The 25,880-nt window shown below is 34.8% G+C and overlaps 2 protein-coding genes across 3 annotated transcripts in view; one reads left to right on the plus strand and one right to left on the minus strand.

The window, feature by feature from the left end:
- The window catches only part of LOC121735264 (6-phosphofructo-2-kinase/fructose-2,6-bisphosphatase-like), a 30,638-nt gene extending 18,542 nt beyond the window's left edge, over window positions 1-12,096 (minus strand). Inside the window, exons 1-2 of the mRNA XM_042126030.1 lie at window positions 11,655-12,096; window positions 7,386-7,684 (exon numbers count right to left, since the gene is read on the minus strand). Of these exons, the coding sequence (XP_041981964.1) occupies window positions 7,386-7,674 (289 nt within the window). The 5' untranslated portion in view covers window positions 7,675-7,684; window positions 11,655-12,096. The remainder of the gene's footprint in view (window positions 1-7,385; window positions 7,685-11,654) is intronic.
- A 5,761-nt stretch (window positions 12,097-17,857) lies between these two features.
- On the plus strand, window positions 17,858-25,047 carry LOC121735591 (PI-PLC X domain-containing protein 3). Of its 2 annotated transcripts, none has more exons than XM_042126451.1 (7): window positions 17,858-17,970; window positions 20,824-20,934; window positions 21,571-21,733; window positions 22,227-22,356; window positions 22,590-22,748; window positions 23,112-23,308; window positions 24,601-25,047. In XM_042126451.1, the coding sequence occupies exons 1-7, from the start codon at window positions 17,934-17,936 to the stop codon at window positions 24,827-24,829; spliced, it is 1,026 nt and encodes a 341-aa protein (XP_041982385.1). In that variant the 5' UTR covers window positions 17,858-17,933; the 3' UTR covers window positions 24,830-25,047. The 2 variants fall into 2 exon arrangements, with proteins under 2 accessions (XP_041982385.1, XP_041982384.1); XM_042126450.1 differs by lacking the exon at window positions 17,858-17,970 and adding an exon at window positions 20,473-20,728.
- Window positions 25,048-25,880: the final 833 nt, after the last annotated feature.

Genomic DNA, 25,880 nt, shown 5'->3' on the forward strand with positions numbered 1-25,880 from the left:
GTCCATCGTAGTTTCTAGTCTCAATCTCAAACAAGAGTACTTGTAAGTATTCTGTGTAAAGAGCCTAAATTATTTGAACATCAAAATAATACATTAAATAGCTATAGAAATAGTAATTATGGTGTATTTAAAGATTTCTAAGTATTTAACCATCATAATAATACAAAATTTAAAGCTGTAGAAATAGTAATTATCGTGTATTTAAATATCGTATACTAAAGATAGAAGGGACAAAAAACTAGAGGCCCGAGGTGCAGTGATCGCGCGCCAGAACGCTCGGACTTTGGACTCGCTACTCGTTCAAGGAAAGATACACTATACTACCATATTATTATAGCTACGATATAGGTTAAGGCGTTTTATTTTAGTATCGTCTATCAAATAATCGAGATCGCAAGAGATGATAGCGATGAATAATATGAATTTGCCTTGGAGGATGTTAAATGGTCTAAAATAAGTTAACAAAAGAACAAGAACAGTAAAGGTAGAAATTGGAAATGTGATAGCTGGATATAGTGCATGTATCTGGTTGATGGAGGTGTGTTTATATTTTGTTTAGCTCCAAAAGTTTGATAAAATGGTTACACAATGTTGCATAATATAAAAAAAATTAGGTTATAACATTCAACTCTTGATATCATAGTAAATAGAAACCAATTATTGGTTATCTTTGAAATTCATATTTCGTCAAGATAGAGTCTATAATATAATTCGAATTTAAGTAGAATGTAGAAATAATAAAGTACTTATGTTAATAAAAGTGATGGCTTGATTGTTGAAAATGAAAACAAAATTCAATACAATAATATGTTTGATAAAATATGCTTCAACTGGGGTTAAGGATACATGTAAGTATAATATTAACTAATAAGAATTATAAAAATAAAATGAATACTACACATATTATGGTAAAAACTGTAAATATTGATACTTGAAATAGTGAAGTAGAGAAATATAAAAAAGAGAAAATAAACAATGAAGTTGCAATGAAGATTTAAAAAATGTGAAATGGAAAAGACATTGACGTCATAAGTCCAGACAGTGGAATGGATGAATAAAACAAGAATAAAATCACGCGGACCGCGAGTGAAAAACTGTCATCATGTCAGCTGACGTCACTGACCCTGCACTTTCATTGCAAATGTAAACAGTCCAGATAAATACATCAATAACGTTGTTTACTAGATCATACACGTGTACAGGGTGTTTCAATAGTGGTATAGTAAGCCGAAAGGGGGTGACTGAGGGAGTCATTCTAAACAACAGTACTGTTCATTCTACGACTTTTGGAAATTCGCTAAAAATATATTGATTGTCCATAGAAACTTTGTTGGTCACGTGACTTTTCCCCTATGGAAAAGCAAATTTTTTTTCGCAAATTTTCAAAAGTTGTTTTTGTTCAGAAGGACACCCTGTCGGCTTAATATACCTACCGTACATTTTTTGAAACACCTGTATACACACACATGCACACATACACACACAATCATCAGATATAATATTATGAGTTGGGAGTTGAAGACACATCAATATTAATTGAACCTGTTCAACTAGTAAACAGATTTGAAACCGGTTTACAAAGTGTTTAAAAGACATCTTGAGACTAAAGACTAGGATATTTTAAGATATTTTTCAATGCTTACAAGCAAATATTGGTATTAATCTCGCAAAATAAAAATTAAACTGAAAAAATAACTCTCAGAGAAACTGAATAATCACAGCTGTTATGGCTATAAAAGGTGTAGAAAAATCAATAATGGATGATTTGATAGAGATTGGCAGAAAATAATTTCATCAAACTTTGTATTCGATGCACCTTTCCAATCGAAGTCACCACACGCAAATTGATAGATAGAGTTTTATATTTTCGCAAACCTTTGATTGGCTTCGAATTAATTCCAAGGTTTATATTTCTAAGATGATGAATGCTGTACTTAACAAATTATAAAATTACATCACCAATATGATAATAATCATCTTTGAAATATTCTAAGGCTGGTTATTTTCCTTCCTTAGCATTTTAACTTTAATATATCTCTATTTTTAGAGACTGGCCAGCAACAATATTCATAAAAACATTTGAGGATTCTTAATTTTCGCCAATCTTCAATTATTTTGTTTACAACTTAAGTAGGACACTATCTTCATGTTTTCGAATGAAAAGTCACCGAACCCATGTGCTACGCCTACTTATAAGTTTTCTTGAACTCTTTTTTTATCAATTTTAATTATCAACAAAATTATCAGCTTTAAGAAACATAATGAAGGCTACTTACATCATTCTGATTAATCTTGTTTTGAAATAATATTGTATACGTATAAATTGTTATCATTACAGATAATATAGTCATATTTTTCAGTAATTTACCGCGTCTAGAGTATCGTTATAGACTATAGTGTATATATTGTATAGCTCGAATATCCTAGTATATTATTTTTAGTTATATTATAGTCAAAGTTATTCTTATATCGTTTACCATAGAGCTATATTGATGTACTTACTAAATAAATAAATTATTAAAAACGGAAATTATTGTTAATGTTGAACATTAACTCTCTAATAAAGATCTGAATTCCTTGATCTTTCTTCAAGGCGGCTGTTGAAAGAGCTTTCTTTTAATCGTACGCAAATATCATTAATACAGGCAGATAAGCATGATCCTATTCGAATTCTTATGACGTCATATCAGTAAGAATCGGCCACTATAAAAGATGATTTTTTTTTATTTTTTTTTAAAGAAGGCAGGTCACTGTAGCCCTGACGTCACTGCGACCCATGAGGATCTATTGTGACTCCTTCGCACTAGAGTATCATCCCCAACCCTATACTGCTCATAAATTGAACGATATGGTTGGGGTTGGTGCCACGAATTTCCTCTGTGGACGAGTATTCGTGGCGACCAAGGTGCCTGTTCCTGCTCTGTAGTAGAGCAGGGCAGTCGAGGAGAAGGTGAATAGGTGTTTCATCCTCCTCCTCACAGAATCTGCAAGTCATTATGCTACAAATACCCATTCTGTTTAGGTGTTTGTTGAGCTTGCAGTGCCCAGTTAGGCTTCTGGTAAGGATTTTTAATTGGTTCCTACCCAAGGTGAGCACTAATTCTGATTGTTTCTTGTTGAAGTCAGGAATTAGTGCCTTGGAGTGTTCAAGGCCAGGGGTCTCAGCCCATTGCTTCCTGCATAGTCTGTGACCCCATTCCTTGAGCACTTGCTTTGTGGTACTGGGAGTTATACCACAGAATGGTTCTGGACCATATATGAGACTCTCGGCCCCAAGCCTAGCCAGCTCGTCAGCGGTTTCATTGCCGGGGACGTTGCTGTGGCCCGGGACCCATACTAGGCGGATGTTGTTGTTCCTTCCCAGCATGTTTAACGTCTCAATGCATTCCAGAACTAATTTGGACGAGACTTCTGCGGCAGTCAGTGCTTTAAGTGCAGCTTGACTATCGGAGAAGATAAAAACGTTTTTATTAACTAGGGCCATCTCCAGGCTTTCTAGTGAACAACCGAGGATAGCGAAGACTTCAGCCTGAAACACGGTCGCAAGCTTCCCCAAACAGGCGTATTTGCCTTTTGGTGGCCTGCCCCCGTATAATTATATAATAAAAGAAATAAAAACATAAAAGATGATGCATTGAAATATTAATTGAGGGAGACTACATATAGCTAAGCTTCCCTCCTTAGCTTATGAGTTATGATTTATGAGTTATGATAAAAGAAATTATACAGAAAAACAATTATTGTACCAACAATGTTTGTGAAATGAAACAATTACTTAAGAAAATGATCACCGATCGTAGCACCATGATCAGTATGTGATGAGCTGAAGCTTGGCTCGCGACCAAATTTAAGAAAGCATGACATAATATTTCTCGTAATTTTGAATACATTTATCTTAAACTAAATACCTCTAGATATTTCCTTGAACGTTAAACTTTACGAACAAAGAAACGATTTATAAATATGCATAGATGCCAATTGAACTGCGTTACCCGATTTGACATTAATAGGAGCATATTATTCAATTCTGTCTCGTTGCACTACTAACAGGTCAATTATCATACACACAAAGACCTGTCAACGAAGCGCACAAGGCAATTGATACTTAATGACGAAGACGTACAGACTAAAATGGAGCAGCACGAGCAAACATAAATACCTTATGCGTGGATAATAATAAAGTTACGTCAGAACAAACAGGCCCCTCTGATAGTGACGGTAGCAACTAGCAACACGCCCAAATGATAAACTAACTGGCAAGCTTGTTCGCTTATGTTCGGGCCACACTAACGAGAAACGCCGTTAATTATCGCGTTAATTCTAAAACATGTTAGAGCATTATCGCCTTTATATGCCACTAATTAAGGACGATAATGCTATAACAAGTTTTAGAATTAACGCGATAATTAACGGCGTTTCTCGTTAGTGTGGCCCGAACATAAGATAAATGATTTCATCTAAGCTTCTTCGAATGTACTCGTACTTATCACAATTCACAACACAATCACACAACTAAAATCATTCTTATCAATATGTTTGATTCTCAGATAGGCGTAAAGTAAATTTGCGGAATTGTGTGGAAAATATGAAGTCCGGTTAGTTACAAGGTTTTAATTGAAAACAGCTGTCTATTAAAAATTAAATTTGACACAAGCAGAATAAAGTAGAAATTACTACTGAATATAACTTTAAAATATAATCTAACTGAAGCCTTTCGAGGAAACGCAAATTGTTAAGGTTGACTAGCATACAATATAAAAGTGCTCAGAAATACCAGCACAGAAGCAAATAATTTTATGCTCCACCTCCTAAGAAAGTATACTGTTTACAACAGAATTCTCCTAACCCCTAAGAAAGCATACTGCTTACACTTTACATACATAAATTAAAAGGGAGGACATTTTACACCCTTGTCCCTTCTTCAAGTTCTTTTAAAATTGGGAGTATCCTTAGTTTCTTTGTTCTGACTCAGTTTTATAATTTTTTATCTGACTTCATTTCAAATAATTGTACATATATTTTTCTAAATACACAAACTTTTTATTTTCAATACTTCTTAAATAAACTTTAAAAGATTATGAAACGTTCCAGGAATTGTGGCCTGAAGTAGTTGTCGCCTTGATATGTTTTAATTGGGTGGAATTTGGGACGATATGTTTTCATTTACAGTTTACAATACATATAAACATATACAATCATACAATGTATGTAGTGTGGAGACACACACAACGGACAAAAATAGAATATCCCATCTGAAGACTTATTAATATCCGCCTGATGTGGTGAATTCCTTTTTGTAGTTTTCCACTTTTAGCCGCCATTTTATCTGAAGTATATAGTACTTATTTAGGGCATTGTTATATTATATTATGTAATTATACTGAATTATTATTATTTAACCCCTTTGCAGTTTGAATAGACAAGTGAATCGTATATCTCTCCCAATGGGGAATGAATAAAATATGAACTTATTCAGTTCAAATCTATGAAAATTCCGCATTTAAAAATTTTAGGCCAGATTTTTATGTTCTTTGGCTTGTGTTTTACTATTTTTGTAAAATATTTTTAAGTTGCTGATTTTTGGTGAAAAATAATGACTATCAAACAATATTTTTAGAAAATTCGCGTTACCCGTTACCACGCGCCAAAAGGCGCGGCTAGATTTTTTGTTTTGTAAAATCGGTGCGGTGACCTTGGTGAATGGAGGCGTGGTTCCACGTCACACTCCGCGGGCCAGTCAGCGGTCGACACAACACGAATTCGTCAATATAACCAAAAGGATAACAAAGGACTAGTATCCAGCTTTTGAGAATAAGAAAAATCATACCACTTTTTTTAAAAGCGTTCATTGATGTCAAGGTGATGAAAATCAAAAATTCATTGAATGTTTTCACCAATATTAGTTAATTTGCAATATCATCTAAGCAGGTAAACAACCTAATCATATTTTTTAAACTATCAAAAGACTCTGTGATAAAGAATAATGTACCAACGACCATCACGTTTAAAAATCATCATCCGTATTTCTGCATCGTAGTTCCTTAATTGCTTGCGCCTTCGTGTCTCCGATCTCAGAGTCTTCGTTTGTATTTTACTCATTGCTTTTGGCATTACTCCAAAAACAGAAATAAGTCTATACTAAGTCGGATTGTAACTTGTAAGCCACCATGGCTACGTACATCGCATTATTCGCAGCTTTTAGTCTGCTCTACCTATCAGAAATTGGCCCTTTTTTACTCCCTATGTTTAGTATTTCATTTTATTCTCATTCAAGCAATGATGTTGAGTTATTTTGTATTAAATATTACGATTCTACGTTAAAAGCATCACCTACTTTGTACTCACTTTGTAGTGTGCGTCTCACCTCCCTCCTATATAAGTTAGTGTTATCAACATTTGCTCTCGAGTCCCGACAGCAACAGTATCAATTGTCAAGATCCTTCGTCCAACGTTGGACTTTGTACTGCACGAGACAATTCAGACCCAATAAGATACTCAAAGATTACATTGCATTGATCATAGTAGATCAGAAGTCGACCTTTGATCCCCTTGATGTGCCACGCTTATGATGTAACTTTGAAAATACTTGAGGGGCAAGCAAACAAAACAGCTCATAGTTTTCACCTAATTGCAGTTTTTGGTATATTGCGTTTTATAATATTTCTGTAGAGCAAAAGAACTATGTGCTGGAAGACATAAGTCCTAGTGTTGTGTTCTTAAAAACATAAACTACTGTGGATAGTCTTTTGTAATAAAAAAATATTGATAAGAGGATCAAGTGTTGATTTTTTTGACAGGAAAATTGTAAAGGTCGCGAATTTGGGGGCGTGGTCGCTTAAAACTAAAGTCCAATTTAAAGTAGCGATAGTCGTCACCTTGAATTATGTGAAAGATATATGAAGATTATGATTTTTTCTGCTGATGAAAGATCATCATGAACCCATAAACAACTACAATATTTATGATTTGTAAAATAAACGCAAGCGGAAAGTAAATCGTATGATGTTGTTTTCACGACTGTCGACTCAGCAACAACAAAACCGAATTCAGCATTGAACTGAATAATTTCATAAACAAATACTTTGTTTACTGTTTCGACATTCTATAGTTGGGGAGGGGAAGAGGGGATTTCGGTATTTATCAGTTTTACCTAATGTACAAAACCTACTAGGTCTCCATGACGCACGCTCGAGTGACTACAAAATTATCACCTTCCCCTCCCCTACTATAAACTTGGAGGTTGCGTATTTCTTTAAATCTTTACCGAATTTTTATCAGCTCGTGAAAAGGTTAAATGAGATTTCAGCACAGCCTCAAGTCCTTCAGATGTTTTATCTCCATTGACATCTTTGCTAGTTGGTGATGGTAATTCTGTGAGCACTCACCATTGGACAGCGTTTTCTCCTTGTCTTCCATCATCGCGTGTGCAGTAGGTCCAGGGGCCATTACTATCTTCTTGAACGAGGGTCTCCGAACCAGCGTGTATTTTCTCTGTTTCCTGCGACGCGTACGCACTCTGTGGAGGCTCGAGTTCGACTGAACACTGGCAGCGCTTATCACTCTCTTATCACCGCGGCAGTTGGTGCCGGCGAGCCAGACGAGAGCGGAGTAGATTTTGCGATACACCAACCAAAAATACAAGTACCAATCGCTACGGATGCTCAACAACGCCATCAATAGCGACCTGAAAAGAAAAGAATGAATGAGTTTCCACACATGAATTTGATAATAATTATGCTGATTAAAGTAATTGTGTTAACTATATATTTTTAGCTTCCGAAGGGTGAATGAATGTAAATAGAAGAACGCAAAAATCTGCTTGCATTTACCCTAGTAAATGAATGCTCAAAAATGAGGTGTGCTTGGAAAAATCAAAATCAAAAATTTTGATTACGGAACTTCGTTTGGACTAGTTAGGGGATAAACCATAAAGTTAAATAGATGAATGATAGCTTATTTTATGGTCTTTTATAAAACATAAAAGCTTTTCCGGATTTTCTTGTCTCTAAAAAAATTATTGACTTTTCAATGGCCATAGAAAAGTTATATGGCAACAAATCTTTACTTCGTTTTATAAAACTAAAAATTTCATTGTAATTAGTAAAAATCTTTAACATTTTTATTTCCAATAGTCAAATTAATAATAACGAATCCTAATCGATAGTTAGTATAGACTATTTTTACCTAAAAACACATTTTTAAGGCTTTCTGCGGTATGAGGTTTAATGATCCTTGTAATTTCAAGTAAGTACTTAATTTTTTTTCTGTTGTCTAAGTTACCACAAAATCTCTACGTTTTCGTCGTTGCCTGTTCTAGTCACAATAGATCGAATTTTTGTCAGAACTCCATGTAGACCAGTCCAAAACCAGAAAAATGTGATTAAATCAACCCAATATTACGCCGATGCGATCAGTAAAAAGGCTCCAGTAGCGCTAGCACGGCAATCAGCGGAAATGCAAAAGTATGGACAAACTGTGGAAATAAACCTAGGGTGCCGTTCCGATCTTTTTTCGTTCTGAAAAATTCAATTAAAATGCCACTTTATGACAGACTATAGTCTCAAACTGTGGAGATAAACTTAAGGTGCCGTTCCGATCTTTTTTAGTTCCTAATAATTCAATTAAAAAGCCACTTTATGACAGACTATAGTTCTAAAAATTCAAATAATATCCTACATTATGACATATACTATAGTATATGTCATAATGTAGGATATTATTTGAATTTTTAGAACTATAGTCTATAGTGTGTCATAAAGTGGCATTTTAATTGAATTTTTCGGAACGAAAAAAGATCGGAACGGCACCTTAAGTTTATTTCCACAGTTTGTCCATACTTTCGCATTTCCGCTGGTCGCCGTGCTAGCGCTACAGGAGAGCAACCGCCCCTAGAAACCGGCCAAACCGTGCAGAGGAGTTTCCAGTTAAGATGGTCCATATAAAAATCAAAACATTTTGTATTCCAGCATCCCGATCTAGAAAATGCGGACGGTTGCTTTTTCTTGCCTTGGGGCCTTGGTAACATCTAATGCCGCGAATAATATATGGCTCTCTAGAGCTGACTGACGATAGTAGTACACCGCGAAATTATCCACACACGTGATTATAGTAAATCAAGATGAAATTCAAGCCACAGTTTTATCAGCATACCACAGACAATTTCTCAGTGATACCAGTCCAGTGTCCACGGAATAAATTGAGGAATACGTTTGTATGGAAAAACAGTGCGAGCGTACCCTCTGTACTTCCTAAAGTAATGATCGTACAGTAAAAATGATAAGACATAATTTATAGGAAACTTAATGTAGATAATTAACTTAGAAGTCACTAAAGAGATATAAAAATAATTTTCGAATCACAAGCAAAAACGTTGAAAAAGATACCTTTCCCCCTCATTCCCCCTCAACCTACTCCCGTGAATTTTTTCACATTTCCAGAAGCAACCGTTTAGCTGGTAGAAGGGGACACTGGACTCTACCGATTTTTTCCACTTTAAAACTTCATATTTCACAAATCGATCCCTATATCGGAAAATGATCTATGAATAAGAACTCGTAATACGTTTTTTAAAACCCATACCATTTTGTCGGCATCATGTAACAAACAATAATAAAAAATAAAAAAATTAAATTGAATAATTTATTATTTTATAATTTATATACCTAATATGTATAGATATTTTGAGCTTGGCCGTACTAAAATCTGCGCTGCGGTACGAATCGACTAATTCAAAAATGTCCTCGCTGTTTCGGTCGCCGGTATGAAACAGGCAATTCAAAAACAGTACTTCGCTGTTTCATACCGCGGTATGAAAAATTTGTGGTATGAAACGGGAAGGACCCGTATAACGATATGAATAAGGATATGGATGCTCTTTAGAGCATCCAAATTCTAAGTTCTAGCGGCTGCAAGCCTAGAACATTTTAATGTTGAACTCCTAATTTAAATGTTTTATTTACAGAGTTTAACGGGAAATGTAAGGAGTTTATGTTCAAAACTTCATTAAATTAAAGTTTAGTAATTAATGTTAGCATCTCTATGAATGTGGCGGCCAATCATAAAAAAATCCGCTACCCGTTAAAATTTTTCGAGAGAACATTTCCGAGGGAATTTTCTGGCATTTGCAAAAATCAGTTATCTGAGTAAAAAAACAAGGACAACCAGATTAAAAAAGCTTTTTAAGTTGAAATTTTCAATGGTGGAAAGGAAAATATTTCGAAACTACCACTTGTGCCTATTACATTAATTCAGACATCGGTCACTTGAAAAACCGGCTGCGTCGTGCGTCCGCACTCCGCACCGAGTAGCAAAACCTCCACAAAAGTTAAATTCAAATATAGAAGACTTGAAAATACACTTGAAACAACGTTTCTCTCTCTTAAGAAAATAATAATGATGATGATAATAATTAATCAATGCCAGTGGTTTACTATCACACTGTGCTGTAAGTTGTAGTAATAAAATATGCACTAAGGTAACAGCACTTGTAAATAAGTTACCAATAAGCAAAGTTTCAGTCAACTTTGATTTTTGACCACTAAGCCAGAGGCTATAAACCAGCGGCGCAACTTTTTTTTAAATTAAGTAGGTATTGAAAGTGTTTGACGTATTACAGCATTTTGTACAAATTTTTGAAAATATAAAGCTTAACTTAATCAAATAATTATTATTAAGCATTTTCCTGTTAGCGACGAACACTAATGTGACAGTATTCATTTACATTTATTTAAAGCCGTGTGGTGTTGAAAATTGTATGTGAAACAATGCCAATGCTGCAGATATTAATGTTATATTCAATGTGCGTAAAATTATACTTACCTATAACTGATCTGAGAAATTTAGAAACAATTTCTATTATTGTTAATATCGTTAAAGATGCTTAAATATTTTATTCTAATTTTTGCATATTGATCATATTATTATCAGTTGTACAACGCGTGATTTTTGCCTGTATTTGATAAAAGGCCAGGACGTGTCAGTGTTATCAATCTCATTGCTAGAAACCTTCCTTGATAAGTCAGAAAAACTGTTGGAAATAAAGCTGCTCATAGTGTGGCTTGTTCTTAGATGTTTTAAAATGCTTTAAATGCTTTCAAAGTCACGTCATTAACGTAATTATGAGGTAATGAGTTTTTATGAACTCTTCGTGTAGCCAATAGCATACTTTTGCTACAGTATGTCTTCATTTTATATTAGAGGATACCAGTGTGTAGTGGGATAGTATCTCGAACTGGTCGAACATACGAGAATCCTACGGGATAAACAATATATTTCCATGCATGATGCACATCCCATTAGGACTCCTCATTCTAGGTTATGTACCAAAATAAACTAGAAGCTCGTAGTTTCTTTTATTAAGTATATAAGAGATAGTGTCAAGTGTCTATTAAAGAATCTTTTGAATCTTTGATTACCATTTACCTACTAACTTATGTTATTTCAAGGAGAACCATTGAACAAATTGTTTTATTTGATAATAAAAACGTTTTTGAAAGTAATATGCAAATTGCTGGTTGCGCAAGTTTGTTTTGCATATTATATACGTCTCTGTTGTGGAGTTAGGTAAATAATTAATGCCAGGTGCCTCTAATTTACTCCAAATCAATATTAAATTATATTTTTACTTAGAAACAACACAATAACTAAATATTTACCTGCATCAATAACTAAAGTGTCCCTTCGCAGTAGTGATCAGAGGATGTATGCCGTATAAAATGCACTAAATCGTGGCGCATAGCAGTGCGCCCGTGGATAGCGATGAACGTTTCAATACACATTCGCAACAAGTCCCAGGTGACAATTCTAGTTAATCTCTCAATCAAAATTTTCGCCCAACATCTCACAGGGTATATCACACAGTAGTTAAACAGTTTGTAGTAGTCCTCTTCTTGGAAAACGAAAACTGATGCGTGTCCCGTCGATTATTTCACACCGGACCGTAATTTGCACATTTTAATAAACTTCCAGGAGGATTTGTTGATGTTTTTAATCTTCTTTGAGCTCAGAAGATCAACACAATGACAACGTGGAGTTATTGACTATTCTCGGTGCTCGGCGAAAGCGGTCTCGGGAGCTAGAATGAATGTCTGTCGTCAACAAACGTAAAACTGGTTCGGGCAACATCGTTTCCAAATCGGGTTTATTCGTTTGCGCATATGAATGCTACGTATATTTCTATTTCGCTCTAACTGACGATAAGAGCAGTAGGTAAATACCACATTATAAAACATAGCTACACGCAATGCTATAAATGAATGCGTGCGTGTAAACAATAACAAAAGGATACAAGAAGTGCTTCTTTGTGTAACATTATAATTTATAAGTACAAAATTTCTTTGAATCTCATTACGTATTGTCATTTGATTGACATACGATTTTTTATAGATATAAAAATAGTCAAATACCTGAATGCAACTCGTATATAACTGAAGAAAGTCAAATTGTATGCGGTTGGCATGTAAAATGAATCAATAATACTTATTCATTTCAAAAAGATAAGTTTAAAAATTAGAATAGGATAGATAGCTTTTATAAAAAAATCTAACTTTACAAAAGTGCCTACTTATCAAAACTTTAAAGTGCTAATTTATTAACATGTTATTGCCTTGTTTTACAATTGACATGAAGGAGCAGAATACAGTACGAACAAAAATAATAAATTTGAAAAATAACACTTGCGAAAATATTTTTTTTATTATGATTAATACATTACATTATACTATGATTACCCATAAACTACTTTTTATATTATGAAAACATATTTTGATCATCAAAAACACCAAGAAATTAAAATATCGGTTTTTAGGAGCACCACCTATAAAAGGTTATATGCCTCCATAGTGACTATATTCTCTTTGTGTGCCTCTGCCGCGGCCGCAAATTTTTTGACATATAACAGATTCTTTTTTAAATTATTTAAACTAAAATTTAAATATTAGTGAAAGGTTTTTGCCACATCCAATTAAAATCTAGGTACTTTATAATAATTTTTATAATGCACTAGCTGGTGCCCGCGACTTCGTCCGCGTTAGCATAGTAGATCACCTCTAGATCACATCCCAAGTATTATTTCTCAAAAATATCTAATAATAATAATAATATCTATAGATTACTTACAATCTATACTAATATTATAATTGGGAAGAGTTTGTTTGTTTGTTTGAACGCGTTAATCTCAGGAACTACTGGTCCGATTAGAAAAAATATTTTAGTGTTAGAAAGCCCATTTATCGAGGAAGGCTATAGGCTATATTTTATCACGATAATTTTAATAGGAGCGAAGAAATAGAGAAATGTGTGGAAAAAAGGAGAGGAAATATTATATTTGAAAGGGCTTATTTGAACGCGCAAATCTCAGGAACTACTGGTCCGATTTTAAAAATTATTTCAGTGTTAGATAGCTTATTTATCGAGAAAGCTTAAATGCTATATTTTATTGCGCTAAGACTAATATGAGCGAAGAAATAGAGGAAAGTATGGAAAAAACGGGAGAAATTATTTGAAATGGCTTATTTGAACGGGCTAATCTCAGGAACTACTGGTCCGATTTGAAAAATTTTTTCAGTGTTAGATAGCCCATTTATCGAGGAATGCTATAGGATATATTTTATCACGCTAAAACTAATAGTGTAAATGTGGAAAAAAACGGGGGAAATTATTTGAAATGGCTTATCTCACGAACTACTGGAGCAATTTTTCTGTTATTTGGACAGATAAGAAGTAGACCACGTGAAGGATCATTGGCTATTTTTGTGGACTAATTTGTCTGTGAAATATCTAATTCACGCGAGCGAAGCTGCGCGGAACTTTATATTTCGCGTGGACACGACATTATGTGTAAACGGCTGGACCCATTTTGCTGAAATTTGCTATAAAGAGACATTGAGTCCCGAAAAAGAACATAGGATACATTTTGTCCCGGAAAAATGTACGGTTACTGCACAATATAAGTACTTTTATGATTTGCGCGTAAACTGTTTAATCTATTTTGATGGAATTTGGTATGGAGATACTTTCAGTCTCGGGAAAGGACAAGGAGTACTTACTAATTTTGTCCCGGAAATGTACGGTTCCCGCACAATAAACTTTTATGATTCTCGCCTAAACTATTTAATCTATTTTGATGAAATTTGGCATGGATATTGGAGATACTAATGTGAATCTGGGACAAGGAATGTTTTTTTTGTCTCGGAAAAATGTGCGGCTCCCACACAATATACTTTTCTGATTTGCGCGTAAGCGACTCAATATGTACGGGAACAAATATAAACTAAAGTCCACGCGGACGAAGTCGCGGACAACAGCTAGTTTACAATAACGGACAGTAATGATAGATTTATTTACTAACAAATAAGTAATAATAAACTAATAACAATCAAAGTCCTTGCTCTCGTTAATTAATATTATGCATTCGGGTTGCCAGTTTAAACTTTAATGTTATTTCAAGTTCACGTTAGTATTTTTGACCGACTTCGAAAAAAGAGGAGGTAATACGTTCGGCTGTATGTATCTTTTTTTTTTTGTATGTTCAACGATTGCTCAGCCGTTTGTGGTCTAATTTTCAAAATTATTTTTGTGTTATTTTGGGTTTCACTCGGATTTGGTACCATGTTCACAAAACTGGTGATCTGATGATGGGATCTATGAGGAATCGAGGGGACTCCTTGAAATTTGTATGGAAACATATAATGGAAACATGTAGTAATTTCAATTTTTTCTGAAGTATTCCGTATTCGAGGCATATGCTACCAAAAAGTAAGATTTTGCACCAGTTATACCCTGGTTCTGAAGGTACCATACAGAACTTTTGAATCCTTATAGATTGTGTTCGGGGATTTTGGCGTTGTTTAAACAACAGAAAGCATAAGCCAATATTATATAAATTTCATTAATCATCATCATCACAACTATAAATATGCCATGCATCATCACATTATGACACATTTATTAGTACTTTTCATGATATTTTACATCGAAGCAGATGATTTTGACGATTATTTCGCTGTTTGTGCCTTGTGGGTCGATTTTCAAAAATCTTGTGTTGTTGACTGTTGTCTAAGATATAATCTTAATTTCATATAAACATCATGGTAAAGATGTTGTTTCTAGTAATTTACAAATAAGTGAAATTTCATACGAATAGGTGTCTCTTGATCCGAAGGCACTGACCAGAACTCCTGAACCTTTGAAGATAAAAGTTTGGAAATAGCAGCATCGCTTAGATAACTGCAAGCATATTTACGACAATTTCGCTTACAGTAACAACGTGAATAGTTAACATTCGTTATGGTTAAAAGTGTTGTGGGATATATTATAATACTAGAGTGTCGCTTCGCTCATCCTGATTAAAAATGCAAAAGTGTGTCTGTCTGTCTATCTGTCTCTGCTGTCTACCTCTTCACGTCCAATATAGGATACTTTTTTTTTATGAAATAAGGGGGCAAACGAGCAAACGGGTCACCTGATGGAAAGCAACTTCCGTCGCCCATGGACACTCACAGCATCAGAAGAGCTGCAGGTGCGTTGCCGGCCTTTTAAGAGGGCATAGGGTAATAGGGGAGGTTAGAGAAGGGAAGGGAAGGGAATAGGGGAGGGTAGGGAAGGGAATAGGGGAGGGTAGGGAAGGGAATAGGGGAGGGTAGGGAAGGGAATAGGGTAGGGGATTGGGCCTCCGGTAAACTCACTCACTCGGCGAAACACAGCGCAAGCGCTGTTTCACGCCGGTTTTCTGTGAGAACGTGGTATTTCTCCGGTCGAGCCGGCCCATTCGTGCCGAAGCATGGCTCTCCCACGTATATCTATCATTTCGTCTATCATTTGGAAAAATTAACGGTTCCCGCGGGATAACCGATTTTTTACGCAACGCGACGGAGTTGCAGCCGTCATCTAGTAACTTACTAAGTAGTCAAGTACCTACTTAGTAAGTTACTGTATACATTTCAAGTAGCTTAATTTGTTATTGAAACAAATACACATAAAGACATAGTTTCAGATTCGGAATTTTCAATTCTTAAAGACGTAAAGTTTTGAAGTCGGTTTTTTGTACAAATAGTACACAACTTTTTGATGCACATGTCGTTTTTTTAGGCATCGTCAGTATACAATCCAGATATCCTAATTATAGAAATTTTCGAATTTTTACAAACATAACAGAGAAGCTAAACGAAAATCTATACATATATATAAAACCCAAAGGTGACTGACTGATTGACATAGTGATCTATTAACGCACAGCTGGACGGATCGATCGGGCTGAAATTTGGCATGCAGGTAGATGATATGACGTAGGCATCCGCTAAGAAAGGATTTTGATAAATTCCAATCCCAAGGGTTTCAAATAGGGGATGAAAGTTTGTATAATATAATAATACTTAACGCGAGCGCAGCCGCGGGCAAAAGCTCGTGTTTATATAAATGGTGTAAAGTGGGGGAAGGACGAAAACAATCAATGGACCACGGAAAAAAATGGTAACAGTAACCGACTTTCAACTCGCAAATAAATTATTTAAGCAAAAAACTTTTTGAAAAAAGCTTTTATTTAAAATATACTTTAAATATACAGGCTGTAACATAAATAAGTGATAATACTTTAGGGTGTGTATGTGTTCCTTGTATACAGTTCACTGTGAAAGAAGCAGCGCTGAAAGACCAAATTTTTTTTTCACTTTTCTATGGGCAAGGGCCCGAGCGTCACGAGTTTCCCCGTACATAAGTGAAAAAAAATTTTGGTCTTTCAGCGCTGCTACCTTCACAGTGAACTCTCTACAAGGAACACGTACACACCCTAAAGTATTATCACTTATTTTTGTTACACCCTGTATAATAAACCCCTTAAAAATGTAACTATTAAGTTATAACCTCAATATATTATACAATTTGCATGATAATAAAAGCTTGTCGCGTGATTTGTAAATAATAAACTAGTAAGTGCCAATAATTTAACTGAGTAAACTGATATTAAGTATATTTTTTATTTTATTAAAGTAAGTAAGTACTTAATTAAATATTGACAGATTGTTAAGTCTCGCGACAAGCTTTTATTATAATGCAAATTGTATAAGTAATATATTGAGGTTATAATGTGGTTATAATTTAATAGTTAAAAATTTTAAGGGGTTTATTTTTTTTTCGGGTAAGTATTTAAATAAAAGCTTTTTTTCAAAAAGTTTTTTGCTAATAATTTATTTTTTGTTTTTTAGTTAAATCTCTGACTAGATTTCTTAAGTCTGCTTGATTGTAGTTGGTGTTGTTTCAAGGATTTCTTAAAATCTGATTAACTTAAAGTCTTTAAGAAATCGTACTTAACTCTACTCCCCTATTACCCTATTCCCTCTTAAAAGGCCGGCAACGCAACTGCAGCTTCTCTGATGCTGCGAGTGCCCATGGGCGACGGAAGTTGCTTTCCATCTGGTGACCCGTTTGCTCGTTTGCCCCCATTTCATAAAAAAAGACATATTGTTGGTTGGTAATAGTAGGCCCCAGAATGTTTCCAACCCACTAGGAATATTGGCCTTTACTTCAAAGGCCCTAGAAATGGACCTAGAGACTAAACTCTGCCTATTGTCGTCTCTAGCCTAGAGACGACTATATGCAGAGTTTGCATGGCAATTGGCTCCCTTAGCGACTAGGCTATAAGTATGTAGTGTCTTTACGTAAAAAGTCCCATGAACTTGTCAAATCTAATTATATCCTGACACAAAAAAATCAAGGCCACGGTTTAGGAGCACTTATCTATTGAATCCTTTCACCCACAGGTGTATTAGTAGTAGTTAGTACAATAAAGGATCTGAAACAAAGCTATCGCGATTAAACATAACACTTTTTGTTCTCTAGTCGGTAGTAATCGTTAAGATTTGCGGAGCGCATTACCGAGTTTGACCTGTACTTGTTTACAAGTGTTATACTTGATAATATCACAATAATATTATGTGATTATGTACGTGTGCAAATATGTCCCATTGGTTTTATTAGGTATGTGCAGTTATTTTTTTTATATTATGTTCGGACTTCGAAGAATTGAGATTTGAGACACGTCTTCTTGGGTATAAAAAATATAGTGATATGCATAACGTGAGTTTTCTGCAGGAAGGAATGAGTAGATATTATAATGCTAGTCATAACTGGTCATAACATAATATTACAGCTATTTACCGTGATTAACCGTGTGCATATATACCAATGTAGTAGGTATTCTAAATTCATTCTCGTAAGTCGTATAGTCGAGCTGAAAAAAATAACGCATAATATAAAAAATATGGGTCAAACGATGAAACGGATCGCCTGATGGAAAGCGAACATCGCAACACAGAGGAGTCTCAAGTGCTTTATCGGCTTTTGCAACAAGCGTGTCCTGTATAGGTATTAGGTACTCTTGTTTAGAAACCAAAACGGGTTTGTCTTGACACCTTTTTCCCAAAAATAACGTCGATCGTGACAAGACTGCGTAATGCATAAACTACCGATAAATGTACTTACTTACCTCAAAAACCAAGCGATGTGAATCGACTCATATAGAATTCTGATTTATATTTATAGGCTATATTCTCAGAACAGGAAAATAAGGCTATATTAGATAATTAAGATAGTATTCAATTTACCAATTACCATCAGGCTATTTACAGCTCCTTTAGTATAAGTACCTCAGCTATTATCTATTTCATAAAAAAACTTAAGGAAAACTAGTTAAGTAATATTATGAAATGAGGTGATGAGGTAGCATTTAAAACAGATAATATTTTTTTCGAAAAGATGGCACGATGATCTGCAGATATAATAATATTATAGTTTCGAAATGATGGTTGGAGGCTTATACCAGCCAAACTGGCTAGCGGTGGTCCAGGAGAGAGAAACATGGAAGTATCTGGGGTAAGCCTTTGCCCAGCAGTGTAGTGGGGCAGTTTGGGCTTATATTTAATTAATTATTAATAATTGTTTCAAGGCCGGCATCAATGAAGGCCGGTTAGAATTTAGATCGATCCTAAACACAACTTGAACTCCCACCTGACTCTAACTAGGACAGTTACAGCTGTTTAATATTCAGTAATTATTATCTACTAATATTCAAATTCCTCAAAAATATAAGGTTGTTAATTACTACTTTATTTAAGTATTAATTTCCCCAGTATCTCTATCATAAAGTTAATATAACTCTACTCTATATACCTAATATGATCTCTATACAGACTACAGAGCACAGAAGCACAGAATAATAAGAGATAAGTACGTATGACGTATCACAGAAATGTTTTGAAGTACATATTAAGACTTATCTGAATTCTGATACCTACGTAAAATACGTTAGAACAGTAGGTAGCATGATTACAAAATAAACTGTTTTTAAGTAAGGAGATTTTTTTATTACTAAGTAAATTTTACGTAGAATTAGGCAGATTATGGGTCCTCTTCATCTACTATATTATAGTCCGTCAAGAATGTGAAGAAATTAAAAAGTGGCAACATCGTATTGTCATCCCTTTTTTCTTAGATTGATTTGAAAAGGATAGGCTAGGGAGTAGGGACAATTTGGGATCCGCGTGATTCATAGAAACTCCGAGGTAAAATCCAAACTGACGAATATTATATTATGGTCGCTACCGGTAGTGATAACTGATGCTGTGGTTTTCTGTTATAACCACAACGGTGTTGATAGGTAGGTATTTAGCGATAACCTTTGAAACACTGTTGCTGTAGTGGTAACCTGTCACCCGCTTCGAATCTCAATTAAAGTTCCCTGAATGCGGGCTTGTTTCGATGCCTATGTGAAAGCGAAAATCGGAATAGATTATCACATCACTAGGACTAGTATAGGATTCGAACTACGAGTAACGAGACTCGAAAGTCGGGTTTCTAGAAGATAGTTTGATTTTAATGTAAAACTAAAATATAAGTTAAAATAATAAAGTAAGGTTGGCGATGTTAGAAGCTACATTATAAGGTGTGAACTAACGGCGGTTCCCAATATTTGATCTATCTCTAATGTCTAATGTGAGCTATTCCTATCTCTAGTAGGGCAAAACCAGAGATAGATCAAATATTGGGAATGGGCGTAAGTGTATCACAAAGGAAAAAAATTAGGAAAGAAAAAAGATCTTCAACTTTCGATAATATAGCTATAAAACTTGGGTGAACACATAAACCGTATATATTAAGTCTATGGGTGAACATGACTAGTGATTGGACAGTACTCGTCATTGGACAGAGCACCAGAACACTATATTTATTAAGGTTGTTTTAAAAACTACCTGTTTTTTCTTCAATATCAGGCGTTCTTTTACTTTAAAAACAGGTAGTTTTTAAAGCAACATAAATAAATATTGTGTTTTTGTGCTTTGTCCAATGACTGGTACTGTTCAATCTACTAATCATTTACCCTTGGTCCTTCTATAATGACAAAAAATACCAGTCAGTGTCAAGTGTCAAATGTCAATTGATAATTGATGTCATTTGTCAAATTTATGAGCAAAAAATTTATTTTAAGGTTATGGAAAAATTAAATATCCTGTTTAAATTGAAAAAATACATAGGTATAGCACAAGTAAAAATATGCGTAAAATACTTTTATGTCAACGAAAAACCACAATGCAACAAGCAACCTTTGCTGGCACAGAAATTCTTTGTTTACCTCTGCAATAAATGTAAACAATGCCGTATATTCGAAAAATTGCAGGTTTAAGGGCCTATAATTACACTTCTAGGTCAGCTACCGATGACGTGATTCAGAGGAGTAGAGGTACCTACACGGATCTATAAGTTGAAACAATTATATTCTAGCCAGTAAGTACGGTATGTTAAATCATTGATTCTATTATTTTGTGTTTATTCCAGCAAGTATAATGGCAGAAAACGGTGCTGTAGAATACAACGACTTGGAAAACTGGATGGCTAAATTGCCTGAAGAAATAAAAAATGTTCCAATAATATATTTAGCTATTCCAGGTTAGTCCTTTTTTTCAATAATAATTAATAACCAATAGAAACACCTTTAAAAAATCCATTCAAATATTGATTAGTAGTAGTTAAATAATTAGAAACCTTTTAGAGCAAACATTGTTTCAAAAACAGAGATAAAAAGACACAGTGATCAGTGACAAAAGTGATCAAGACATTATATTTTTACCACTGTCACATAGTTACTGGATACTTAAATAAAATATTTTTTTTTTGTGTGTATTATATAATACCGTAATTTAAAAATTTATTAGATTTATTTACTTCATACAACAATATTATATTTTATTATATAGATATAATATGTAATATTTATTTTAAGTAAGTATATAAGTAATTATATTATGTAGTTATATTTTAGTGTTTAATTAGTATAATATCTATTTTTATCTGTTTAACTAGTATGAGTATTGTGTTGATATAATATATATTATATATTCATAATAATAGTGCACGTTCTATCTGCTGTCTCAATCCTATCTCTCTCCGTAGGGCTGCTGGAAGAGATTTCTATTAGAAATAAGCAGATCCTTTGTGTCGTTTTACTGTGTATATTGTCTTATTGTAATTGTTTCTTGTGCACAATAAATTGTTAAATAAAATAAAATAAAATTAATATTTCAGGAAGTCATGACTCTATGACATACGGTATCACAAGAAACAGTGGTTTAGCACCTGACGCTGAGCCTATACTCAAAAACCTGTATGGCCTATTCCAAGGTACGATCTTACGGTGGACTATCACACAAGATATAGATGCTTTGCAGCAACTTCTCATTGGCATTAGGTATACATCCTCTTTTTTTTTATTAAAAAAATCTTACTATTATTGTTTACATTCTTTTTTTTAGATTATTAAGTGCCAAGTTGCCATAGTTACTTTATTTCTATACTACATCTATATAATAATAATGTACTATCAGAGAAGTTGATTCCTAGGCAGATGGGAGACCTACTTAGTTTGGTTGTGTTACGTCAAACCCAGCCGACAGATCACAATTAACATTAAATTGACATGATCGACCTAATGATGCTAGACTGTCAACTGCCTAGGAATTAATTTCCTCGATGGTAATTATATTCATAGAAGTTGATTCCTAGGCAGATAGCGGACCTACATAATTTGGTTGGTTATGTCAAACCTAGCTGTCAGATCATGATATTTTTGAATTGACATAACTTAACCAAAAGACATAGGTCTGTCAACTGCCTGAGAATCAATTTCGTTGATAGTACCTTGATTTAAACTAATACTTATTAAATTTTTTTAAATATTTCAGATATTTTGACTTAAGGCTGGCAACAAAGACAGGAACAAATAGTATTTTCTTTACCCATGGTGTGTATGCAGGTGAAATAACAGGACCGTTGAGGCAAATTAAAGAGTTTATTAACTCACATCCCGGAGAGGTATGTTTTATCAGCTTACAAGTACACCATAAAATTATTCAAGATTATCCAAAGCAATCACTTTTTTTTTCAATTACTGAGAAATAATAACTAACTTTAATTATTATATTTTCTTTCTGATTTTCACCTGCTATGATAAAGTCAAATTCGAAATAATTTGTTTTAAATTCACTAAAATAATATTAATTATAATGATTAACTAAGTTTAATTAAGGTGTACCACTTGATTTCAGGTGGTGATACTTGATTTTCAACATTTCTATGGTTTCACTAATGATGATCACTTGAATTTGATAAAATTCATATTAAACATGTATGGACCACAGTTGGTACCAAAACAGCCTGATCTGACCGGCATCACTCTAAATACACTTAACAGATTAAGAAGGCAGGTTGGTACTTGCATATTATGTTGCAATTTAAGGGCCTTATATTACATAGTATCTTAGAGGGCGTGTAGGGGGAGTCAATAGAGGATTAAGCCCAAATAAGTGGCGTTGCCGCCCTTATCTCCAGGCCGCCATCTTGGAAAGAAGGGTGCAAACACCTTTTTCGCGATATCTCCAAAACTATGTATCCTATAAAAAAATTGTAAGGAGAATTTGTAGCAAATCGCTTTGCCTACTTATACAATTAAACATACATATAGGTTCATATAAATTTTTGCCATATAAAATTTTGTCCTCTAAAAAATGTAAAGTCATGTAAGATTTCAAGGAAGTTCATCAGAAATTAAAAGAAATGTAACCTTCCAGGTAATAGTAGTGTACAGACACCAATCTGTATACTCCACAAGTGAGTTCTGGCTGCCACAGATGATGCCCTCCCCGTGGCCACAGCAGGAGAACATCAGTGGACTGTACAGCTTCCTGAAGAATGTGAAGAGACCACCGAACATGGGGTTTGTGCACCAAGCTGTGCTAACGCCGACACCTGCATTTATATTATTTAGGTAGGTGGTGGAATAGCCTATGTCACCTGCAGCATAATTAACTAATCTATTGATACATAGCAGCCTCGCGAGGCAAATCCGCGGTCGGTCAAGACGTGCCTCACTCGAGGCAAACGCACGCGTTGTGTCGCCCGAGCTGAGCGTTGTCGGTTTTTTTTCGATGCTCAAAGGCACCTTGGTACGCGGTGTGCTCACTCAAGATGGTAGTATTTTGCCTCGCTTATTCGTTGCATGTTAGCTTGTTTACACACGGCGCCGCAGCGGCAGCGTTTCTCGCCGGCCGCCGCCGCGCTAAAGAATCGCCGGCGCCGCGGCGGCGCCGTGTGAAAAGGGTACAGGGATGGTATGCAGCTGCCGCTGCGGCGCGTGTGTAAACACGCTTAGTTGTGCGTTTCATTGTTTTTGTCTGCAGTCGCATTAAAATTATATTAATAATGATAGTTATGGTCAATAGAGCATGCTCACTTGCCCTGTATTTATGATGTGAACTATAGCATATTATATTGTTGGCTTGCGAGTATTGTTATCAAAGCGATAAATCTAAATAAAGCCTGGATAATTGGTACATAAAAAATATATTACAATTACAATACTTGATGTTATTGGCTGCGCCAAGTTCGTTTGTCGCACGGCGCACCGCAGAACGCAAATATATAAAATGTCATATCCCGAAAAGTAATGTTTTTCCCAAACATTAGGAAGCGCCCTTAAAGTTAAGTAATCATTACATGAATCTGAGTGCGGCAATAAGTCTCGCTATGCCACTGATAATTACTATCTAACTGCATTACTAGGCGGTAGGCATCTTACTTTCTACGTTCTTGCTACGACGTTCAAAAAGTGTATCATGATACCTATTTTTAATAAAAATATATTTTATTTAAACTAACGCCTCCGTGGTCCAGTGGTTTAGAGCGTGGCCCTTGACTCGGAGGTCGTGGGTTCGATTCCTGCATTGGAAACATGATATTTCCAAGCTTGGCCTGGACAATGCAGGCTGATCACCTGATTGTCTGACAAGTAAGATGATGCGTCGGATGGGCATTTTAAAAAGCCGATCCTGCGCTTGATCTCCCGCCAGTCGTGTGAGTCGTCCGGCCCACTGGGTTATGAGAGTAAAGGAATAGAGGGAGGAACTCTTGTGTTGCGCACACACTTGGGCACTATAAAATTACTCCTGCGTAACTGGCCTGGTTTCGATGAAATCGGCTACCGTCACGGAAACCGGTGTGGGAGTTATTATGCATTATGAATTATGCCACTGATTCAAAAAGTAAATTTTGTCATTCCAGATGGACATCTACCTTGAAAGACAAATGCGCAAAGCCAGTGAAAAAGGAGCTGTACCCAAAACTATTGGACTTTAGCCCAGGACGGCCAATGAATCTGTCAGCACCATCACCAGTGAATGTAGTCATAGCTGACTTCGTAGACTTAGACGATGCAATATTCCCAAAAACGATCATACAGCTCAACAACAAGCTTTTACGGAGTAGAGAAATTCCAAATATTTATGGCTAAGATAGGTACCAAATATTTGTTAATTGTATACTTAAAGTTAATTTATTATGAGTTTATCAGACGTTAATACTCTCTACACGTAATGAGCATTTGTAAATGCTCAATTTCTTAAGTTCCGTTGCTTTAATGACTATAATGTTTAAACCCAACGGTATCCGTTTTCTATACAGTAAGAAGATTATTTTTATACAACTTACCAAATATATTATGTCTGTGACATGTATATGTCGTAGGACGATTTGACAAATCGAATTTTCGCGAAAATTCTAGGGTTTTCGTGAAAACACGGATAATTAGATAATGTTGATTACATTTTTCAATCTTACTGACAAAAGTTAGTGTTTTCGCGAAATTGCGAGTCGTTAGTACTATTGCGAAACAAATCGTTAGTTATTATCGAAAAAAATCACTGATTGGTCGGTTTAAGCGCCTCATAACAACATCTTCTCTGATTGGTTGAAGACTTGACATTTTAAATGTCAATTCATGGTCACGCGTTGTTTTGTTTGTGGTTGTTTTTGTAAGCGATCTAGCAGTTTTTTATATTTAATGTGTTTAAAATTGCAGTTGGACTTGAAAATAAGTGCTAAAAGTGTGTCCGTAAATACAAAATGACTGATACATGTAAAATTAGTGCTGAAAATTTTAACAGAACCAGAAACTAATTCAGAGGTTATGTCCTTTATAATTCTATGGCGTATTACCTCAAAGATACATAGGAAAAGATAGTAACCAATCAGAATAAGAGTTGGCCAGTAAGCAAAAATCAAGTCAATCAGCGTTAAGAATTGTGCAATGTTACTAAGGCAACTCGTGTTTTCCCAAAAACCCTATTTTTTTTAGGATAATTGAAAAATGTTATCACCATTATCTAATTATCCGTGTTTTCGAAAAATCCCTAGAATTTTCGCGAAAATTCGATTTATCAAATAATCCTACGACATATATATGGTCAATTTTTCCATCTGCAACTAGCAAGCGATTTTGAACTGAATTTTGTACTTGCGAAGAATAGATTTTCATACCAATCACTTTTGGTACTTAAATATGA

The sequence above is a fragment of the Aricia agestis genome, chromosome 17 (assembly GCF_905147365.1).
Source record: "Aricia agestis chromosome 17, ilAriAges1.1, whole genome shotgun sequence".
Taxonomy (NCBI): domain Eukaryota; kingdom Metazoa; phylum Arthropoda; class Insecta; order Lepidoptera; family Lycaenidae; genus Aricia; species Aricia agestis.

Excerpts from the sequence above, each read along its gene's own strand:
- LOC121735591 (XM_042126450.1), top strand. The coding sequence starts at position 20,641 with ATGCCGTATATTCGAAAAATTGCAGGTTTAAGGGCCTATAATTACACT. Across the intron at positions 22,749-23,111 it reads TTAACAGATTAAGAAGGCAG|GTAATAGTAGTGTACAGACA; the intron begins GTTGGTACTTGC and ends GTAACCTTCCAG. Across the intron at positions 23,309-24,600 it reads CCTGCATTTATATTATTTAG|ATGGACATCTACCTTGAAAG; the intron begins GTAGGTGGTGGA and ends TTGTCATTCCAG.